The 22,593-nt window shown below is 41.3% G+C and overlaps 2 protein-coding genes across 2 annotated transcripts; both read right to left on the reverse strand.

The window, feature by feature from the left end:
• Window positions 1–553: 553 nt before the first annotated feature.
• On the reverse strand, window positions 554–1,438 carry LOC145106594 (uncharacterized). The gene has a single exon (XM_079043557.1). It carries the CDS (start codon window positions 1,436–1,438, stop codon window positions 554–556), a length of 885 nt encoding a protein of 294 aa, XP_078899683.1.
• A 1,073-nt stretch (window positions 1,439–2,511) lies between these two features.
• On the reverse strand, window positions 2,512–2,829 carry LOC145106595 (uncharacterized). The gene has a single exon (XM_079043558.1). The coding sequence runs from the start codon at window positions 2,827–2,829 to the stop codon at window positions 2,512–2,514; it is 318 nt and encodes a 105-aa protein (XP_078899684.1).
• Between the last annotated feature and the right edge of the window lie 19,764 nt (window positions 2,830–22,593).

Genomic DNA, 22,593 nt, shown 5'->3' on the forward strand with positions numbered 1-22,593 from the left:
ACACCCAGATATTCTAGGCATTATGTGATTATATGGTATGTGGTATGATGGGGGAACTCACTAAGCTTTGTGCTTACGATTTTTAGTTTTGGTTTCAGGTACTTCTTCCTCGAAGGGAAAGGAGCCGGCACGGTAGCAGCGCATCGCACACATGATTTTCCGCACCAGAGATCTATGGGATTTATACTCTGATATGATTTTGTTATGACATGTTCTGACTATGGATACATTGGTTTGACACATGTATTGTTACTATGTAATTTTCAGACAAATGGTTTTATATTTGCTTAATCTAAAATGAAATTTTTGGTCCGTATTTTTGGGATGTTACATATAATAAAATCTTTACTAATTAAAGTGTATATGTTTTGCAGTAATATGATAATGACATAACTATTGGTTGAAATTACGAACCGGTAGTGGTTTGAATACACAATTGGCATTTTGTATTTGTAGATATGCAAAAAAGTTATAATTTTATAACATGAAATATAAATTTAACTAAAGCAAATACTGAAATTTATATAAATAATAAAATTGTACAAAGTTTTTTTTACAAATTTCTAAAAAGTTCTTTATACACAACATTGGATGTTTTATTTTTTAGTCTACCATCCTTATCTAAAATCAATAATTTTAATCCTTGTCTACTTTGAACTCTAGATAAAACAACATACAATTGACCATGTGTAAAAACAGGATCCTTGAGAAACAAACCAACCTTCGATAAAGACTGTCCTTGGCTCTTATTAATTGTCATTGCAAAACACACAGCACATGGAAATTGTCTTCTTTGGAATTTGAACGAGATCTTGTCTTCAGAAGGAGTTAAATACTTTCTTGGAATAAAAGTCTGGTTTCCAATATCACTTCCAGATAAAATAACTGCCTCAATAACACGTTTTCCTACATATATCACCTGTAGTCTAGTCCCATTACATAAGCCATTTTTCTGATCAATGTTTCTCAATAACATATCTGGAACACCGACTTTTAAAATGAGCTTATGGTTTGGCAGACCTGAAACTTTAAGACCATTTAAAACATCAAGTGAGTATAGATTTGCATCAAACTGATCACGAACAAACTCAGATCGGCATAGGCTATCTGAACTTAAGTATTCTGTTGTTTCTTCTGGAAACAATGACAACAAACGATCATTTATTTCTTGGACAACTTCATTCTTGGGAGCAAGTATTGCTCTTTCTTGAAAATAATCAATAATGTTGAAGTTTTCCAGTATAGAAGGATATACAAAACTAATTAATGAACCTATAGGATCATGTGGATTAGGAATGACAATATCTTCTGGAATATCAACAATCGCTTCACCGTCATTCGGACCACCAAGATTACCTTCTCCTATGTCTAAAAGCCAATTTGCAAAATCCCTTATTTGTTCAATAGCAGATGGATCGCTTCCAACTTTTAACCTCATGTTTTTTTGTTAATTTATGAACTTTACATTGTTGCCATAAATAAGAAGAATTTAAAGAAGCATTAACAATGTTTTTTCTACTGCCACCTGGAACAACAGGTAGAATTTTTCTGAAATCACCTCCAAAGACAGTCACTTTCCCTCCAAATGGAATATTTGAATTCGTAGGATTGACACACTTTAATATATCCTTCAGAGTTTGATCTAAAGCTTGGAATGCATGCTTGTGTACCATGGGTGCTTCATCCCAAATGATCAATGAGGGTTTTCTTACTAAACTGGCAAGCTCGCTCTTTAGATTTATTCTACAAAAAGAATCCTCGGTAAGATTTATTGGAATTATAAACCGAGAGTGTGCTATCTTGCCTCCAGTCAATAATAATGAAGCTGTAACGCCCCGTTCGAAAAGTACTTATTTATGAACTTCCAAGATCAAGAGTAAGGGCGTTTCGGTCTTTTATGGGCAATGGGTTTTATTCGAGAAGGTTTCGGGTCGGGGAGTGTTGCTAGAAGCATAGGGCTTCTCGCCACCTTTTCGTGGATATAAAGTTCGTCGGAAGCGGACATAGAATAAAGGAGTTATGACACTTTGAAGATAGTGTCAACAATGGTCCCTAAAGGAAATATCTGGCAAAGGGGTCCTAGGCATGCATGGAGTGCATGCGTGTAATTGGATGGGTACGCCCAACGTAAGCTAGGTTACGCCCAGCGTAGAGTGGATAAATGAACGCGGGTGTTGGGGGCGTACGCCCAACGTACAGGATGTACGCCCAGCGTACAGTTAAAGACTTTCTTGGAATAAAAGTATGGTTTCCAATATCACTTCCAGATAAAATAACTGCCTCAATAACACGTTTTCCTACATATATCACCTGTAGTCTAGTCCCATTACATAAGCCATTTTTCTGATCAATGTTTCTCAATAACATATCTGGAACACCGACTTTTAAAATGAGCTTATGGTTTGGCAGACCTGAAACTTTAAGACCATTTAAAACATCAAGTGAGTATAGATTTGCATCAAACTGATCACGAACAAACTCAGATCGGCATAGGCTATGTGAACTTAAGTATTATGTTGTTTCTTCTGGAAACAATGACAACAAACGATCATTTATTTCTTGGACAACTTCATTCTTGGGAGCAAGTATTGCTCTTTCTTGAAAATAATCAACAATGTTGAAGTTTTCCAGTATAGAAGGATATACAAAACTAATTAATGAACCTATAGGATCATGTGGATTAGGAATGACAATATCTTCTGGAATATCAACAATCGCTTCACCGTCATTCGGACCACCAAGATTACCTTCTCCTATGTCTAAAAGCCAATTTGCAAAATCCCTTATTTGTTCAATAGCAGATGGATCGCTTCCAACTTTTAACCTCATGTTTTTTTTGTTAATTTATGAACTTTGCATTGTTGCCATAAATAAGAAGAATTTAAAGAAGCATTAACAATGTTTTTTCTACTGCCACCTGGAACAACAGGTAGAATTTTTCTGAAATCACCTCCAAAGACAGTCACTTTCCCTCCAAATGGAATATTTGAATTCGTAGGATTGACACACTTTAATATATCCTTCAGAGTTTGATCTAAAGCTTGGAATGCATGCTTGTGTACCATGGGTGCTTCATCCCAAATGATCAATGAGGGTTTTCTTACTAAACTGGCAAGCTCGCTCTTTGGATTTATTCTACAAAAAGAATCCTCGGTAAGATTTATTGGAATTATAAACCGAGAGTGTGCTGTCTTGCCTCCAGTCAATAATAATGAAGCTGTAACGCCCCGTTCGAAAAGTACTTATTTATGAACTTCCAAGATCAAGAGTAAGGGCATTTCGGTCTTTTATGGGCAATGGGTTTTATTCGAGAAGGTTTCGGGTCGGGGAGTGTTGCTAGAAGCATAGGGCTTCTCACCACCTTTTCGTGGATATAAAGTTCGTCGGAAGCGGACATAGAATAAAGGAGTTATGACACTTTGAAGATAGTGTCAACAATGGTCCCTAAAGGAAATATCTGGCAAAGGGGTCCTAGGCATGCATGGAGTGCATGCGTGTAATTGGATGGGTACGCCCAGCGTAAGCTAGGTTACGCCCAGCGTAGAGTGGATAAATTAACGCGGGTGTTGGGGGCGTACGCCCAGCGTACAGGATGTACGCCCAGCGTACGTCCAGAGTCTTTAAACCCTAATTTGAGGGTGAGCCACTATATATAGAACATAATGGCTTCAACCCTAGCCCCCATATCAGCCTCCCTAACCTCAGAAGAAACCCTAGAACGTTCCAACCTCCATTTTTAGAGATCTTGGCCTTGGAAAGCTCATCTTGGTGGTTTAAGCTTGGAAGAGGAAAAGAGGAAGTTGTCAAGGAAGGAGTTGGGTGGCTGGAGCTCATAGATCTGGGAAGGCATCATCTTCTGGAGCCCTTTTGAGGTATAAAGTCTCTTGCTTGTCATCTATTTTGTGTAGATCTTGGTGTTATGAAGTTTTGACATCATTTCTTGTCCTAAAACCCCAAAGTGATGCATAATGTGAGTTGGTTGAGATTAGCTGTCCTTTCAGACCTTAGGAGAGGTCTTGAGTGAGAAAAATGAGGTCCCAATGGCTTTGGTTGTCTCATGTATGATGTAGGTGGGTCTTAATGGATTAAGACCTTGAGTTAAGAGCTTTATGGACGTCCCTAGTGATAAAGTTTGAGACTTTATGGATCCTAGGCATGTTTGGTCGATGGATCTGAAGTTTGGGCTTGAGAGCTTAAGCCATTAAGAACTTATGAGGACTTTTAGTTCAGCGAGTTTACACCCCGCGTAAAGTGATGTACGCCCAGCGTACTCACCATTCTGCCTGTATGCTTAGCGTACATGGGGGGTACGCCCTGCGTACTCTGTCTGTATGGATCGTGAGTTTTTGGGCCATGGTTTGGGGCATGTTTGGGTATTTGGGCCTTAGTGGGCCATCAGAAATCATATTATATGGACCAAGGAATATATTTTGGGCTTAGGGTGAGGCCCATTAAGGGATTGGGCACAATGTAGCAAATTGGGCCATTAGTGGGTCACTAGTGGACTTGAGAAGCTTACCTAGTGTTGGGCCCTTCATATTATGGTGTTGGGCCTTAGTCATGGACCAGATTGGGTTAAGGGTAAAATGGTTAATTTACCCTTAGAAGGATATTGTTTTGGGCTAAGTGTTTTTGTGGCATTGATAGTTCGGGGAGCTAGAGGAGCAGCAGTGCGGGGATTGTCAGATAGCAGCCAGAAGGGTACCAACAGTATTTCGGCAGTCGCAAGGTGAGTTATCCTCACTTTATCGACAGGGTCTACGGCACCAAGGCCGGCCCTTTATCGGATGGGAATCCGGGTAGTTGTTGTTATGTTATTGCTTTGCTAATGTTTGCATCCTGGTAGTTAGGATTGTATGCGTTAGAGACCTGGTTAAGGTCGGTACCCGGGATATAGGGTAATGTTATGCTAGTGACCGGTTTGGTCGGAATCATGGTTAGGATATTGATATTCTATGTGATCTGTTAGACTGCTTGTCTGGTTAGAGATTTGTTATGTGATTGATTGTTTTATGTGCACATGGTTGTATGACGGGGGTTGGGTTGAGGCGGGTCCTGCTTAGTGCTGTAGGCCAACATACCCAGGGCGGACCAGATATTTCGAAGGCCCAGCGAGCGGTCCGGATAGGCTGAAGGCCCCAAGAGGGCGGACCAGATGTGCCGAGGCTCGGAGAGTGGACCAGGCCGACTGAAGGCCCGGCGCGGGCGGACCAGTCATACTGCAGACTCAGAGAGTGGACCAGGTGGATTGAAGGCCCGGTGCGGGCGGACCAATCACACTGTAGACTCGACGTACATGGCTAGACTCGGAGGGTGGACCAGGGGGACTGAAGGCCCGGTGCGGGCGGACCAGTCACACAGTAGACCCGATGTGCATGGCTGTTCTATTTGTGATATGATATGAGTATGTTATGTGTGGTTGGTATTTTGGGGGTAACTCACTAAGCTTTCGGGCTTACAGTTGTAGTGTTATGTTTCAGGTACTTCAGGAGATCGTGGCAAGGCGAAGGTGTGATCGTACCGCTCCTCATGTTTTACGATTTTTATGATATGGTTCTGGGGGATACTCTGATAATAAACTATTTTGAAAACGAGATGTATGAAGTTAATGGTTTTTGAATGAATGAAAATGTTTTAATTTGACTCAATTTTTATGGGTGTTACAAGTTGGTATCAGAGCCTTGGTTTGAGTGAATTGGAGGAACATTCGTGTGAATCCAGTCTCAAATCAAGTAGGGATTTTCAAAATGGTTTTCAAAAGGTTTTTGAAATAAGTAAAGGAGGATGCAGAGGGTACGATCAGCCAGAGCCAGTAAGTAGACCCCAAAATACCATACAAGCTATTTGATTATGTGATATGTTAGAACAGCATGCTAGTGATAGGCTAAGGATCTTCAGGAATTTGCATGATAGAATTGCCTGATTATATGATGCCTATTAGCTTAGGGTTATCCTTATATGAGATATGTAGCTTTCCCTCTAGGAGTGAGGTTTGAGCGGGTGTGTATATATATGGTTAGAGTGTTGTGGTGATACTTGAGACAAATATGGGTAGGTGTGGAAGGTAGTATGGGCCCGTACTACTGAAAGCACAGGACCCATACGCGTATCAAGGAAGTCACAACTCTCTAGGATATCGGTTATGAGATAATTCCCCGGGTGGATATGTGATGTGACTAAGGGTCTTGTTGGTGTATTGTAGTATGGTGATTACGAGACGTTTCGGGGCAGGATCCGGTTCGGGATCGGGATCAGGAGAGGGTGGTCAGGATGGAACAGTGCCACCCGAGGTCATCGGTCAGATGAGTACGGAAGAGTTGGATGCCAGGATTCGTGAGATCCTGCATGATGAGGTTGCTGCTATGTTCCGGGCTGAGTTGTCGGATATGTTTGGGTCGATCAAGACCGCCATGGTTGAGTACTTTGATGAGTGCTACACAGCTCTTGTAGAGACGGCTGCCACGGCAGCTACAGCGGCTGTAGCAACGGCAGGGGGAGGAACCGGTCGAGGTTTTCAGTATCGGGACTTCGATAATATGAAGCCCCCTACTTTCGATGGAGTTCAGGATCCGATCGTTGCGATGAGATGGTTGTCAGACGTTGTAACGACCCGGATTTATTGCCGTCATCGATATTACTTTCCGTTAGACAAATATTATATTCATAGGATTATTTTGGTTTTAAGGTTATATAACGAAATAAATTAAAAAAAGAAAGATGTATTTAACATCTAAAAGAATTAATCAATAAATAAGAGAAATATAATTAAATTAAAATATATTAAGGAATTATTAGGGTAAACTTAACTCATTTAAATGGTGTTAATTATGTTGACGGGTTGTTTTGTCATTAAGGAAACTCAAAAATGTTAAGTTATTAGGGTTAGGATTGTTAGGAATTAAATTATGAAAGTTTAGGGACTTTCCTTGAAAAATCAAATGTAACCCCAATAACTAATTGACGTGTTAATGAGATTGATGAGAGTACGTCCGTTTTTGGGTCACGATGGCAACAAGAGTCGATCCAATTAAATCAGTTCTTAACGTTGTTTATTGGGGAATTGAGTCGACCAAATCAAGTTCGTGGCCTCCTTTTTCTTGTGGCATCGATCGGTTTTTAGCAAGGAAAAAAAACGATCACGAAGAGGCAGAGGGGAAGGAGACCCCAACGAGAGGAGAAGGAAGGAACAAGGGCTGCAATCGTCGACTTCTTGAAGAAGATTGGAGTTGTGAAATCGATCCCAAGTGTTGGTATGTATTAATTCTTCATTCTCTTGTGTCCATGCTTCAATTGCTAGTGATTTGGTTCACATAATCTTCTTCTTTTCACCTCAATTCTAGTGAATTATCATATGTCGGATTTTCAGCCTTAATGGGTGTGTTCTTGGCTAATTGTTGCTGTCAAAATCCTTCTAAAAACACTCTTTTATGTGTTGTTGATGGTGCTTAAGGATTGATTGGAATTGTGAAGTTAATTTCTCTCTTTTGGTGTCAAAAAAAAATTCATGTTTCTATCACTTCAATTATAATGATTTCATGTTCAATTTTTGTGCATAGAAGACTATGTTTTGGACCATTCATGTGGTTATCAAAACAGTTCCTAAGTTTCTTTTTATGTGTCTCAATGATGAAGAAAACTCCAACTCAAATTGTGTTTTCTCTTTTTGCAACATACATTGTTTTTCCCATAAAAGCAATGTACTTTGAGTCATGGTTTGAAGTTGAAATTGTTATTTTAACTTCTTGACATGTTGCTACTGTTAAGTACTCAATTTTCATCTTTAAAGTTGATCTTGGTTATGGCTTAGTGGGTTAAGTTGTCAAATAACCCTTATAATGCATTGCTGGGAAATTCTGAAAATTTCCCATTCTGCCCCTGTGTTGGAAAAATTATATAAAAATAATCAGAAATCGAATTAATGATCTGTAAACTCTCAAAGTTTCCATTTTGAGTCTAGTTTATCCATGAATTTTTCCAGAACCGATTGTTGCTTCTAACTTAGGTGAAAATCGCCTTTTTCACCAGCTGGTCAGAATTTAGCTGCATTGATAGGCAGATTTGTAAAAATCATATAAAATTGTAGAAAAATCGTTTGGACCTTCAAAAGTACATTCTAAAAAGCTAAAAGTCTGAACTTCTGTAATATGAAATAAAAAACGAAAGTTATACAGGTTCTAAGTTTGCTAAACCAGCTCTAAACAGGTGGCTGTTTTGGGTTCAAAACTAGGAATTTTACTTGCTAATTGGTTTATGTGTTTGGCTTATAAACTTGTCATCTTTGGCATTGTAGAACTCCAATAACCTTGTTATTTAAAATGTAATAGGGGCAAGGGTGATACTTCAACCAATACAATATTTGAAGTGTGAGTTGGTCATATTTTTTTGGCAAAGGTGAGTCAACTTGTGGTTTTAAAAGTACATTGTTAAGAGTATCTCATATCTTAGATGGATTGGGATGAACCTAGTTATCTAGGATGCATGTGCCCTTTTGATGATTGGTTGTTATGCAAATATTGTTGAAATGTTTTATGTGTAATGATATCTAGGGTGTTGCATGCTAGACTCTTCCTTGTTTGGTGTGAGATTTGAGTTAGGGTCATGCTAGATTGAGTGAAGTGAATGAACATTATGTGATGTGAGCATGTTAATTGTTGTTTGAGAATATTTGTTTAAAATGTTTTAGGACAAGCATGCTAGTGTTGTATGAACTTCATTGGTGTATTGTGTATGGAAATAGTGTGTGATGTAAAATGTAATAACTTCATGAAATTACATGTTTGCATGAAAATAACCCTTAAAGAGGTAATATGTTAATAAAAGAATATTCATAATAATTACATGGTTACTTGAAAGGGTAAAGTGTAACTCCTTAATTAATTAATCATTGTTAAATTAAAAAGAGGAACACACTAGCGGGGCGAAGGGTAGAAACCTAGACATAGGTAAATACCCAATCTGGATATTATGATGGCCTAGTGGGTTGAAAGATACCTATAGGAAAAAGCGCTTAAGCCAACTTTGACGCCGACTGGTTTTTCTAGACAACCACTCGGGACATGGTCTTGGTACACCTTGGTATACCGGGACTGGAGTGAGGTTGGTCAAGCGGTGGGACCAGCGCAAACATCACGTGGGATTTGGGAGGTGTATCTGTTGGTATTGGCACCGCTCGTACCAATCCTGAACGACAACGCATGTATACGTATGTGCACCGTCGGAGTAGCAAACGTAGCGCGCCGGGGGCAATGATTACGGGTGAGAGTCGCGCCTCACTTAGTGCATTGGGTCGTGCCGGTCACGTTAGTAGCAAACGGGGTCTAGCTTTGGGGAGGTTTTTGCGGTGAATAAATAGACCCTAACTAGGAGGTAATACTTTAATAATTACAACGATGAGCGGTGAGTGATTATTAATGTAAAGCGGAGAAACAAAATATTATATATTAATATTTAAGCGGTGAGATTAAATTAGTTACAGCGGCGTTGAGGAGAGTAACTAATAAAAGAAGCTCTAACTGAAGAACTAAAATAAATTGAGCTAAATATGTGTTTGTTATGTGGTGTGATGTTGTATGTCTTGCTAGTGAGTCCTTGACTGTGTGTGGATGTTTTGTATGAATCTATCTATGATATGAGTGTTCTCTTAACACTGTACTATATTGACTCACTTAGCTTATGCTAACACTTGTTCTTTGCTTGTTGGTTTCTGTGGAATGGAACAGGTAGCTTGACATGATGCCTTGGTGAGGATGGGAATCTTTGGGTAGTATAATTTAGTATCTTTAGTTATGATACCATTTGGACATGTTGGGTTTTCATCATCATGTTTTTGTGAACTTTATATTTTGATGAGTTTATTTTGACATGAAAGTAACATTGGTGATGTTTCTGAAACAATCATAATAAGTCTTCCGCAACGTATTCTGTTAAATAAGTGTTTTAAAAAAAATTGGATGAAAAATCGCGATGTTACATACGTGGAGGGTTGTTTCTGTTGGATTAGTGTCTAAGTCCGTAACTATATTTGGTATGTACTTGACCCGAGTGTGCATGGTCCTTTTGGGTTGCCTTCACCAAAGCAACTTGACAAGGTAATTTGATATGAGAGAGAAGATATTATGGTTTATTAATATATTATAAGAATAATATATTAAAGGAGAAATCATATTTATTTAATTAGTATTAGTCATAAATTAATTTGGTGACTAAAAGAGATTAATTAAATAAAGGGGTATAAACTGTCAAATGTGTGATAGTTGAGTTTTGGGCTGGGAAACCTAATGGACTAAGGGGGAACGAAATTATGATGAGGGATCATCATATTTTCGTCCAAGGGCCTCATTCCAGAAGGTTCCTTGGGCTGCTTGGTGGCTAAGCTATCCATTAGGGTTTAGACTGAAACCCTAGCACCCTACAGTATAAATAGATGCCCTATGCTTCAATTTTAGGCCACTTGATTCCAAGGGAAACCCTAGGGCCGAAATTAGCATCCTTCCCCTCTCTCTCTTAATTGCCTTCTTGCTTCAAGGTGTTTGTGAGCCATTAGAGGCACTACAATTGTGGTGCTTGCTTTCAAGAGTTCAAGAGATCAAGGAAACTAGTTGTTATTGCAATATAACAACAAAGGTATGTCTACTACACTTCTATATGATTTTCGAAAATAATAGAAGCATGCCAGGGTTTATTTTGTGTTCATATAGTTGTATGTCTTATAGTGAAAACATAGATCCAATTAGGGTTGTATGCACACATAGGATTGTTTGTATAAAACCTATCAGTGGTATCAGAGACTTTGGTTTTTGTTTTCAATTTGATTTGATACATATTATGAATTTGACAAATTAGGGTTTATGGCAAGTAAACCCTAAGGCTTGGTGTTTTTCGAAAATAGGGTTAAGAAACCCTAGTTGGCGATTTTTTGTAGGGTTCTTAAACCCTTTTTGCCTAGCCTCCAAATTTCGAAATTAGGGTTATGAAACCCTAGGGATTTCGAAAATCCCTTGCCCCCCAAGACAAGATCCCAAAATTTTAGGGATTTGGATAATGCCATCTTTGTGATTATCAACTTAATTGTTTAAACTAGATAATTGAAGATCTTGAATTATCCTTTCCATAAATTTCGAAATCTAGGGGATAAAAAGGATTAAGATAAATTAATTGTTTAATTTTATGATAATCCTTCATGATTTAACAATTTAAATTAATTGTTTAATTTTGATAATTATTAAATCAAAGATTTTTGGTGTTTAAAATTTTAAATTAAATTGTCTAATTTTCGAAAATTTTAAATGCAACAAAGACACTAGTATTTTAAAATGTTTTAAAATACACCCTTATACAATTATGATATTATAAGATTAATTATTATATATATGTATAAGAATAAGCTAGTCTTATCGCTAGTAGGCCTCATTCACGAAGCCAGTCTATAAGGTGGGTATAAGGTTGCTGCCTATAAAATGGCGCTTAATGGATGTACACTCACATCTACCGCTTGCTTGACTGGTGGAGGGTCGTTAGCCGAACGGATAGGATATGGCACTTAATTCCTCATTATAAGTATAATGGAAATATTAAAGTAACTACATTGTTTTACAAATTCCCACTCTTAGTTACTTTAGGGTAAAATGTGAAAATGATGCTATTCCATGGAATTACACTTTGTATCCCTGTCAAACGTTAGTGGAGCGTGCGTGGTTAACCAGCACACTAATTTGGGATTGACATTGGTGACAAAGGGTGGCTCGATGTCTTATCATAGATCAATGGAGCGTGCGTGGCTAACCAGCACATTGATTAGGTGATGAAGACATTGAGTGCACCATGATGATTCGCATGGTTATTCACAAACTTGTTTACGATCCTCGGCATCCCAGTCGCAAATTTGAAGTGCATATCGAGATTTAAACATGCCATTGAAATGTTCAATGAATCTCAAAAGAAATCTAGGAATTTTCAAATACATTTAAAACTTAACCTCTTTCGTTTTTCATGGTGAAAATTAGTGAATCGTCATTCACTTACCTTCAAATTATTTACTTTTAGATTACAGCATCCCTTTTCTAAGTTGTAAATAATGTTGTTGGATCCTAGCCCTAATTTCTCATTTGGGTGTTTAATTAGGGATTCATTCTAATCAAACTTTGTTCCTTTCTATTTAAGATGTCAAACGCAAACGCAAACAACAACACTTCTGGGTCATTCTCGTTGATGAACCTGTGTCAAAAAGTGACATTTGATGGCTCGAACTTCAACGAGTGGATGAGATACATTCGCATGATAACTCGTTATGAGGACAAAGAATATGTCCTAGACGAGAAGCTTGAAAGGATCAACCCAGAAGAAGCTACTCCTGAAGAGATGGCCGCCTTTGAGGCCCACGAGCGTGATGCAACGAAAGTTCATTGCATCATGTTGGCCACCATGAACCTCGAACTCCAAAAGTCCTATGAGGACATGTATCCATATGAGATGCATCAAGATTTGCTGGACAGGTACCACCAGAGCGCGAGGCAAGAGCGCTATGAGATCATCACCAACATGATCACCGCTAAGATGGGGAGTGGAGAATCCCTAACTGCTCATTTGCAAAGAATGCAAAGATATGTTGATCGTCTTCTCAAACTTAATGTTAAGTTTGATGAGGATTTGGCTATCGACATCATCCTCCACTCCTTGCCTTCCTGCTACAGCCAGTTCAGAATGACCTACCATATGAATAAGGAAGAGGTCACCCTAAGTAAGCTTCAAGGGCTCCTGAGGACAGCTGAGAGCAACCTCAAGGACAAATCTGTTGCATCATCCTCTACTGTAGCTGCTCCTGTGTTGGCAATTGGCCAAGGAAAGGGAAAGAAGAGGAAGGCTCCTTACAAGAGCCACCATAAGGGTAAGACCCAAGATGGTTCTTCTTCTAGTGGGACCAAAGCAGGTTCTGTTAAGCCCTCTTCTGACCCCAAGGAAGCAGAGTGCTTCTATTGCCACCAGAAGGGCCACTAGAAACGAAGCTGCCCTAAATATCTGCAAGATATTAAGGATGGGAAGATAAAACCCACCTTCGCAGGTATGTATTTAATTAAATCTAATAACTCATCATTTGCTACTTCATGGGTTCTTGATACAGGGTGTGGTTACCACATTTGTTCTGATATGCAGGGCCTAAAAAGAAGTAGGGAAGTGGAGCATGGAAGGATAAGCTTGATCATGGGAAACAAGAAGTCTTCGCCAGTAACCAAGATCGGAGTTTATTCCTTAGTGTTGAGTAATGGGTTAGGGCTAGATTTAAATAATTGTTGCTATTCTCCAGATATGGCAAGAAACATCATTTCTTTTCATGGTTTGTTTAGACAAGGTTTCAGATATTCATTTGATAATAGTAATGGTTCTATTAATGCTTATTTGAATGGTGTCTTTTATTTCAATGCATTACCTTGTAATGGGATTTATGAATCTGTGTTAGTTATTGATAATTTAGGAAATGATGTTTTGAATATTGATTCGTCCACAAGTTTGGATAAAGCATGCTTGTGGCATTGTCGCCTTGGCCATGTTAACAAGAAACGCATAGCCCAACTCCAAAAGGATGGAGTATTGGAGTCTTTCGACCTTAGGGACGATGACGTGTGTGAGTCTTGTTTACTTGGGAAGATGACCAAGTCACCCTTTACTGGCACATATGAAAGGGGTGAGGGTGTATTGGATCTCATACACACAGATGTATGTGGACCCTTTAGATCCACCACAAGGGACGCTTGTCGCTTCTACGTGACTTTTACAGACGATTATAGCAGATATGGATATATCTACTTAATCAAGCAAAAGTCAGAAACTTTTGAAAAGTTCAAAGAGTTCAAGAATGAAGTGGAGAATCAGTTGGGCAGGAAAATCAAGATGCTTCGATCTGATCGAGGGGGAGAGTACCTAAGTCTTGAGTTTCACGACTATCTGAAAGAGTGTGGAATAGTTTCACAATTGACGCCTCCTAGAACGCCACAATTGAATGGTGTGGATGAGAGACGTAATCAAACCTTGTTGGACATGGTTTGCTCTATGATGAGTCGTGCTTCGTTACCAATCTCATTCTGGGGGTATGCCTTGGAGACTGTCGCCCATATACTTAACTTAGTTCCCACCAAGAAGGTTACCAAAACGCCTCACGAGATGTGGACAGGGAAAGCTCCCTCGTTAGCACATATCAAGGTTTGGGGTTGTGAAGCTTTCGTAAGACGAGAGACTCACGACAAGCTAGAACCTCGTAGTGAGAAGTGTTATTTCATCGGCTATCCACAGAAGTCTTTTGGTTATCTCTTCTATAGACCAAATGACAATGTTGTCTTTGTTGCTAGAAGAGGGGTTTTCAGAGAAAGAGAACTCATAAGCCAAGGAGACAGTGGGAGTCAGATTGACCTTGAAGTGCTTCAAGAGTCAGGAGAAGAAGGAACCTCTGACACTGGCGTTCAAGATGAGGAGGAAACTCCTGTTGAACCAATTGACCAGTCCTTACCTCTTAGACGTTCAAGTAGAGTTATTGTTCCACCCCAGTTTTATGGTTTCCATATTACTACTGACGGGGATACGTTTATTAGTGATAGTACACTAGTAAATCTGGACGAGCCTAACAGCTACAAGGAAGCCATGGCAGGCCCAGAGTCTGTTAAATGGAAAGAGGCAATGGATAGCGAGATTCAGTCCATGTATGACAACCAAGTTTGGAATTTGGTTGACAATGTGCCAGGTCGTAAGACGGTCGGGTGCATGTGGATCTTCAAGAAGAAGACAGACATGGATGGGAAAGTGCACACTTATAAAGCGCGATTGGTCGCGAAGGGCTTTACTCAAACTCCTGGAGTTGACTATGATGAGACCTTCTCACCAGTTGCGAAAATAAAGTCTATTAGGGTAATGCTTGCGATAGCTGCGTTTCATGATTATGAAATTTGGCAGATGGACGTAAAAACCGCTTTCCTAAATGGGAAGTTGGCTGAGGATGTTTACATGAATCAGCCAGAGGGTTTTGTCGATGCAAAGCATCCAAATAGAGTGTGCAAGCTTGAGAAATCCATTTATGGATTAAAGCAAGCGTCTCGCAGATGGAATCTTTGTTTTAACGAGAAGGTCAAAGAGTTTGGTTTTCTGCGAAATGAAGATGAGTCATGTGTATATGTCAAGGCCAGTGGGAGTATAGTGAGCTTCCTCGTATTGTATGTCGATGACATACTACTCATAGGAAACGACATCCCAACATTGCAGGAGGTCAAGTCCTGGCTTGGGAAGTGTTTCGCTATGAAGGACCTCGGAGAGGCTGCATATATTCTGGGAATAAGGATAGTGAGAGACAGAAGTAAGAGACTGATAGGACTCAGTCAGGATACATACTTGGAAAGGGTACTAAAACGTTTTATTATGGAAAATTCCAAGAAAGGGGAGTTACCAATCCAATGCAATACCAAACTGAGTAAGACTCAGAGCCCGAGTACAGAGGCAGAAATAGCTGATATGAGCCGAGTACCTTACGCTTCCGCAGTTGGCTCAATTATGTACGCTATGACCTGTACTCGCCCTGATGTGGCTTTCGCTTTGAGCATGGTCAGCAGATATCAAGGGAATCCTGGTAGGGCACATTGGATTGCTGTCAAGAATATTCTTAAGTACCTACGAAGGACTAAGGAATGGTTTCTAGTCCTGGGTGGGAGTGATGACTTAAGGGTGCGAGGGTACAGTGACGCTAGTTTCCAGACAGATCGGGATAATTACCGATCGCAGTCGGGCTGGGTCTTTACCCTGAATGGAGGAGCAGTGACTTGGAAAAGTTCCAAGCAAGAAACCGTAGCTGATTCAACGTGCGAATCAGAGTACATTGCGGCGAGCGAGGCGTAAAAGGAGGCTATATGGTTGAAGAACTTCATTGGAGACCTTGGAGTTGTGCCATCCATAAAAGAGCCCATGGAAATTTTCTGTGATAATGAAGGAGCGGTTGCCTTAACCAAGGAACCAAGGGATCATGGCAGATCTCGTCATATCGACAGGAAATACCATTTTATTAGACATCGAGTAGAAGAGGGACTCCTCGTTGTGAAGAGGGTATCGTCAGAAGATAACCCAGCAGATCCCCTCACGAAGGGACTGAGTAGGGTTAAGCATTTGCAGCACGCTAGGAGCGTAGGGCTGGAGGACGATATTAGTTTAGACTAGATAGGTAGGAAACTTGTAATGGATGATCATGTATTCAACATTTGATGATTAAATAAAGGTGTGTTATTTATAAGAAAGCTTCTATCTTGTGTTGATTATTTATCTATTGTTTCAATTTTGCATGTTTTGACTTCCTGAATAATAAGATTATTCGAACAGTCCACAATCGTTCATATGTTGGAAGTAGATATGAAGGAAGATTGTCATAAATTTGTTTGTAGATTGTCTGAAAAGTTTTAGACATAGCAAAGGTTTGCTGCAAAGTTTATGAGTGCTTATGAAATTTGTATTGAGCATTGGAATAGACCCACACTTGCTGGTATCACTTCATGAATGTTATCACAAGTGATCGCAAGATGATAATATCATATAATCTTTAAACCTAGAGATATGGTTATTGTTTGCTAGTTGATTATACATTGATAATGCGAAGACGCATCAGTAACTTGATGTTATAAAACGCATTATTGTGTGTGGTTTAACTAGTAAATGATAAAGGCATATTAGTCGACGTTTTTCTGTTCCTTTTATTCTATGAGAATAAAAGCGATATCTTGGCCACTTGATGATTTGGTTTGACTTATGTGCCGGGCCCGGTCAGGATGAAGTTGATGTGTTCAACTGAGTTATATGTCGAACAAATCAGAGATCAAGAAATAAAATGCTAAACAATAAGTATTGTTAGCATGATATCTAGAACAGAGGATTATACGATCCCTTATCTGAAGGACAGATTATTGGTCAGAGTTGACAGCGGCTATTGAAAGTTACGATTGCTAATCGGATACGGAAGTCATATGTGAGATGTAGTTACTAGACTTATCCAAGTGGGAGACTGTTGGATTAGTGTCTAAGTCCGTAACTATATTTGGTATGTACTTGACCCGAGTGTGCATGGTCCTTTTGGGTTGCCTTCACCAAAGCAACTTGACAAGGTAATTTGATATGAGAGAGAAGATATTATGGTTTATTAATATATTATAAGAATAATATATTAAAGGAGAAATCATATTTATTTAATTAGTATTAGTCATAAATTAATTAGGAATTAATTTGGTGACTAAAAGAGATTAATTAAATAAAGGGGTATAAACTGTCAAATGTGTGATAGTTGAGTTTTGGGCTGGGAAACCTAATGGACTAAGGGGGAACGAAATTATGATGAGGGATCATCATATTTTCGTCCAAGGGCCTCATTCCAGAAGGTTCCTTGGGCTGCTTGGTGGCTAAGCTATCTATTAGGGTTTAGACTGAAACCCTAGCACCCTACAGTATAAATAGATGCCCTATGCTTCAATTTTAGGCCACTTGATTCCAAGGGAAACCCTAGGGCCGAAATTAGCATCCTTCCCCTCTCTCTCTTAATTGCCTTCTTGCTTCAAGGTGTTTGTGAGCCATTAGAGGCACCACAATTGTGGTGCTTGCTTTCAAGAGTTCAAGAGATCAAGGAAACTAGTTGTTATTGCAATATAACAACAAAGGTATGTCTACTACACTTCTATATGATTTTCGAAAATAATAGAAGCATGCCAGGGTTTATTTTGTGTTCATATAGTTGTATGTCTTATAGTGAAAACATAGATCCAATTAGGGTTGTATGCACACATAGGATTGTTTGTATAAAACCTATCAGTTTCTACACGTGTTCATGCCCTGCGGATCAGAGGGTGAGGTGTGCTCTGAACCTTTTGAGGCTCGAAGCGAAGGATTGGTGGAGGTTAACTACGGGATCTTATTCTGACGCGCAGCGGGCTGCGGTTACGTGGGATCAGTTCCGGGAAATGTTCAGTACCCGTTATGTTCCACGGGTTGAGAGAGAGAGGTTGGCTCAGGAGTTTCTGGAGCTGAAGCAGGATTCAGAGTCGGTGACGGAGATCACCAGGATGTTCACTGAGAGGGCGATGTTTTGCCCTGAGTTTGCTTCGAAGCAGGCTCAGATGTCTTGATATCTGAGTATGCTCAAGAGGGATATCAGGCAGTTTATGTCTACGCAGAGGTGCGAGACTTTGCTAGAGTTGCAGGAGGCCACTCGGCGGCGTGAGTTGGAGATTGAGTTACAGTTGCGAGAGCAGAGGCAGGCCCCGGTGCAGTCGCAGCCGGCGCTGAAACGGTCCAAGACCGTTGATTCCAGGTTGGGAGGTCAGGGTAGCCATACCGGAGTTTATAGGTCCGGTGGTGCGTGCCGCAAGTGTGGGAGAGAGGGGCATTATGCGAGGGATTGCCGTCAGTCAGCCCCGGTTCAGGATTTGAGGATTTGTTATCATTGCCATCAGGTTGGTCACTTGAGGTCCAACTGTCCACAGCTTGTCTCCAGACCGGTGCAGGTTCCAACACCGACCACTTTGAGGATTACGGGTGGAGGTCAGGGTGGAGCGGAGCCTCCGAGGGCTCAGGGACGCGCATTCCAGCTTACGGCAGAGGAGGTCAGGGCAGAGCCAGATGCAGCTGCGGGTATGTTTCCATTTTGATGTCTTGTTATCTTGTTGATTATGTGGTATTGTAAATATGTGTGCCTTGTTCCGCATGTTTCGTAGTATGATTGAGGATCTTAGTAGTTAGGAGTTGTAGTTAGCGTTCAGGAGGATTCTTGGTCGAAAGATAAGGTATGTGATCTCGTTGCTAGGGATAGCAAATGCGATGCGAGAAGTGTTCAGTTGGGATTCGAACTACCTTGGAGTTCGGGATGTGCGATGACGGGAGAGTATTCTGTGAAGGTTGCTCACTTCGGAGGGATTTAGTTCCGGGAGATGAGGGAGAACTTTATCAAGTAAGGTCGATCGAGTTATGATAGTTTTTCAGCGGAAGTTAGTAGTTGGTACACTAAGTGGGGAGAATTGGAAAATTTTCCGGTAAAACAGCAAGTATCCAGGGTTGGTTAGCTGTTTAGATTTATCAGTGTTGTTAGCCGAGAGTGTGGCATGATTAGAACAAGTGATAGACAAGTGGGGCAGGGAACATACCATGATTTCAGTTAAGGTAGTTGGTCGATGTGAGGCCTGGGTTTAGGCCATGGAAAGGATTCCGGGAATGGAACTGACGTTCGGAACCCCAAGAGGGCTAGAACAGACTGCATGGGAGAGATTCCCGGGAAGAATGGATCAGAGTGATGTGCGACAGTCTTTGAGCGGTCCGGATAGACTGAAGGCCGGTGGGCGTACCAGTCAGGCCGAAGGCTCGGGGAACGGTCCAGATAGGCTGAAGGCCCAGGAGGGCGGTCCAGACATGCTGAAGGTTCCGAGAGTGGTCCAGATAGGCTGAAGGCTTGGAAAGGCGGTCCATTCATGCTGAAGACTCTGTATGTGATAGTAGATCGATATCAAGAGAATGAGTAAATACGTCGCCATGAAGTAGTAATCGATATGGTCTGGCCCCAAGTATTGATCATGATGATGAAGATGGCTGGAGGCCGTGGGTGGGCCTTGTTAGTTATATGATCGGATTCAGAGTATATTGGAGTTAGAGAATAACGGTTGCTCTACATGGATAGTGTAGAGCGGAGTATAGCTCTGTGGCACTTATAGGTGCGGTAAGGGTTGATGAGTAGACTTCCTGGAAAGGAAAGGTATGTAGCTCCAAAAGGAGTGTGGGTCCTCTGAGAGGAAGGCATGCAGAGTAAAAGGATGATCGAAGATGCTTCGGTTATTGGTAGTAAGCACTGGGATTGTACCAGATATATGGAAGCACATACGGGTTGGATGCCCGTTGAGATGCCCATTGTGGCAATGTTGGATGATGTGCATGCATGTGTTCGGTCTCCTTGGAAGAGGAGAAGGTAAGGGATTCCCGATTGGAGATTGGGACAGAAGTAAGGTAGTGTCTTCAGGTGGCACTCAGTTGATGAGCGTTGTCATCAGAGAAAAGAAGCCGGTGACCGGCTTGAAGCAGTTGATCGGAACCCTGCAAGGGAAGAGATGGATTTAGAGATTCGATGCCTGTGTTTGAGGGAAACTGAGCCGGTTTGAGATCAGTGGATGCATTGTAGGTGTATCATCCGGAAGTTTGTGTTGCCACAGGCTTCGAGGACGAAGCCTAATTTAAGTGGGGGAGAATTGTAACGCCCCGTTCGAAAAGTACTTATTTATGAACTTCCGAGATCAAGAGTAAGGGCGTTTCGGTCTTTTATGGGCAATGGGTTTTATTCAAGAAGGTTTCGGGTCGGGGAGTGTTGCTAGAAGCATAGGGCTTCTCGCCACCTTTTCGTGGATATAAAGTTCGTCGGAAGCGGACTTAGAATAAAGGAGTTATGACACTTTGAAGATAGTGTCAACAATGGTCCATAAAGGAAATATCTGGCAAAGGGGTCCTAGGCATGCATGGAGTGCATGCGTGTAATTGGATGGGTACGCCCAGCGTAAGCAAGGTTACGCCCAACGTAGAGTGGATAAATGAACGCGGGTGTTGGGGGCGTACGCCCAGCGTATAGGATGTACGCCCAGCGTACGTCCAGAGTCTTTAAACCCTAATTTGAGGGTGAGCCACTATATATAGAACATAATGGCTTCAACCATAGCCCCCATATCAGCCTCCCTAACCTCAGAAGAAACCCTAAAACGTTCCAACCTCCATTTTTAGAGATCTTGGCCTTGGAAAGCTCATCTTGGTGGTTTAAGCTTGGAAGAGGAAAAGAGGAAGTTGTCAAGGAAGGAGTTGGGTGGCTGGAGCTCATAGATCTGGGAAGGCATCATCTTCTGGAGCCCTTTTGAGGTATAAAGTCTCTTGCTTGTCATCTATTTTGTGTAGATCTTGGTGTTATGAAGTTTTGACATCATTTCTTGTCCTAAAACCCCAAAGTGATGCATGATGTGAGTTGGTTGAGATTAGCTGTCCTTTCAGACCTTAGGAGAGGTCTTGAGTGAGAAAAATGAGGTCCCAATGGCTTTGGTTGTCTCATGTATGATGTAGGTGGGTCTTAATGGATTAAGACCTTGAGTTAAGAGCTTTATGGACGTCCCTAGTGATAAAGTTTGAGACTTTATGGATCCTAGGCATGTTTGGTCGATGGATCTGAAGTTTGGGCTTGAGAGCTTAAGCCATTAAGAACTTATGAGGACTTTTAGTTCAGCGAGTTTACGCCCCGCGTAAAGTGATGTACGCCCAGCGTACTCACCATTCTGCCTGTACGCTTAGCATACATGGGGGGTACGCCCCGCGTACTCTGTCTGTATGGATCGTGAGTTTTTGGGCCGTGGTTTGGGGCATGTTTGGGTATTTGGGCCTTAGTGGGCCATTAGAAATCATATTATATGGACCAAGGAATATATTTTGGGCTTAGGGTGAGGCCCATTAAGGGATTGGGCCCAATATAGCAAATTGGGCCATTAGTGGGTCACTAGTGGACTTGAGAAGCTTACCTAGTGTTGGGCCCTTCATATTATGGTGTTGGGCCTTAGTCATGGACCAGATTGGGTTAAGGGTAAAATGGTCAATTTACCCTTAGAAGGATATTGTTTTGGGCTAAGTGTTTTTGTGGCATTTATAGTTCGGGCAGCTAGAGGAGCAGCAGTGTGGGGATTGTCAGATAGCAGCCAGAAGGGTACCAGCAGTATTTCGGCAGTCGCAAGGTGAGTTATCCTCACTTTATCGACAGGGTCTACGGCACCAAGGCCGGCCCTTTATCGGATGGGAATCCGGGTAGTTGCTGTTATGTTATTGCTTTGCTAATGTTTGCATCCTAGTAGTTAGGATGGTATGCGTTAGAGACCTGGTTAAGGTCGGTACCCAGGATATAGGGTAATGTTATGCTAGTGACCGGTTTGGTCGGAATCTTGGTTAGGATATTGATATTCTATGTGATCTGTTAGACTGCTTGTCTGGTTAGAGATTTGTTATGTGATTGATTGTTTTATGTGCACATGGTTGTATGACGGGGGTTGGGTTGAGGCGGGTCCTGCTTAGTGCTGTAGGCCAACATACCCAGGGCGGACCGGATATTTCGAAGGCCCAGCGAGCGGTCCGGATAGGCTGAAGGCCCCAAGAGGGCGGACCAGACGTGCCGAGGCTCGGAGAGTGGACCAGGCCGACTGAAGGCCCGGCGCGGGCGGACCAGTCATACTGCAGACTCAGAGAGTGGACCAGGTGGATTGAAGGCCCGGTGCGGGCGGACCAATCACATTGTAGACTCGACGTACATGGCTAGACTCGGAGGGTGGACCAGGTGGACTGAAGGCCCGGTGCGGGCGGACCAGTCACACAGTAGACCCGATGTGTGTGGCTGTTCTATTTTTGATATGATATGAGTATGTTATGTGTGGTTGATATTTTGGGGGTAACTCACTAAGCTTTCGGGCTTACAGTTGTAGTGTTATGTTTCAGGTACTTCAGGAGATCGTGGCAAGGCGAAGGTGTGATCGTACCGCTCCTCATGTTTTACGATTTTTATGATATGGTTCTGGGGGGATATTCTGATAA

This window comes from Lactuca virosa, chromosome 4, assembly GCF_052849685.1.
Source record: "Lactuca virosa cultivar CGN04683 chromosome 4, Lactuca_virosa_CGN04683_v6, whole genome shotgun sequence".
Classification (NCBI taxonomy): domain Eukaryota; kingdom Viridiplantae; phylum Streptophyta; class Magnoliopsida; order Asterales; family Asteraceae; genus Lactuca; species Lactuca virosa.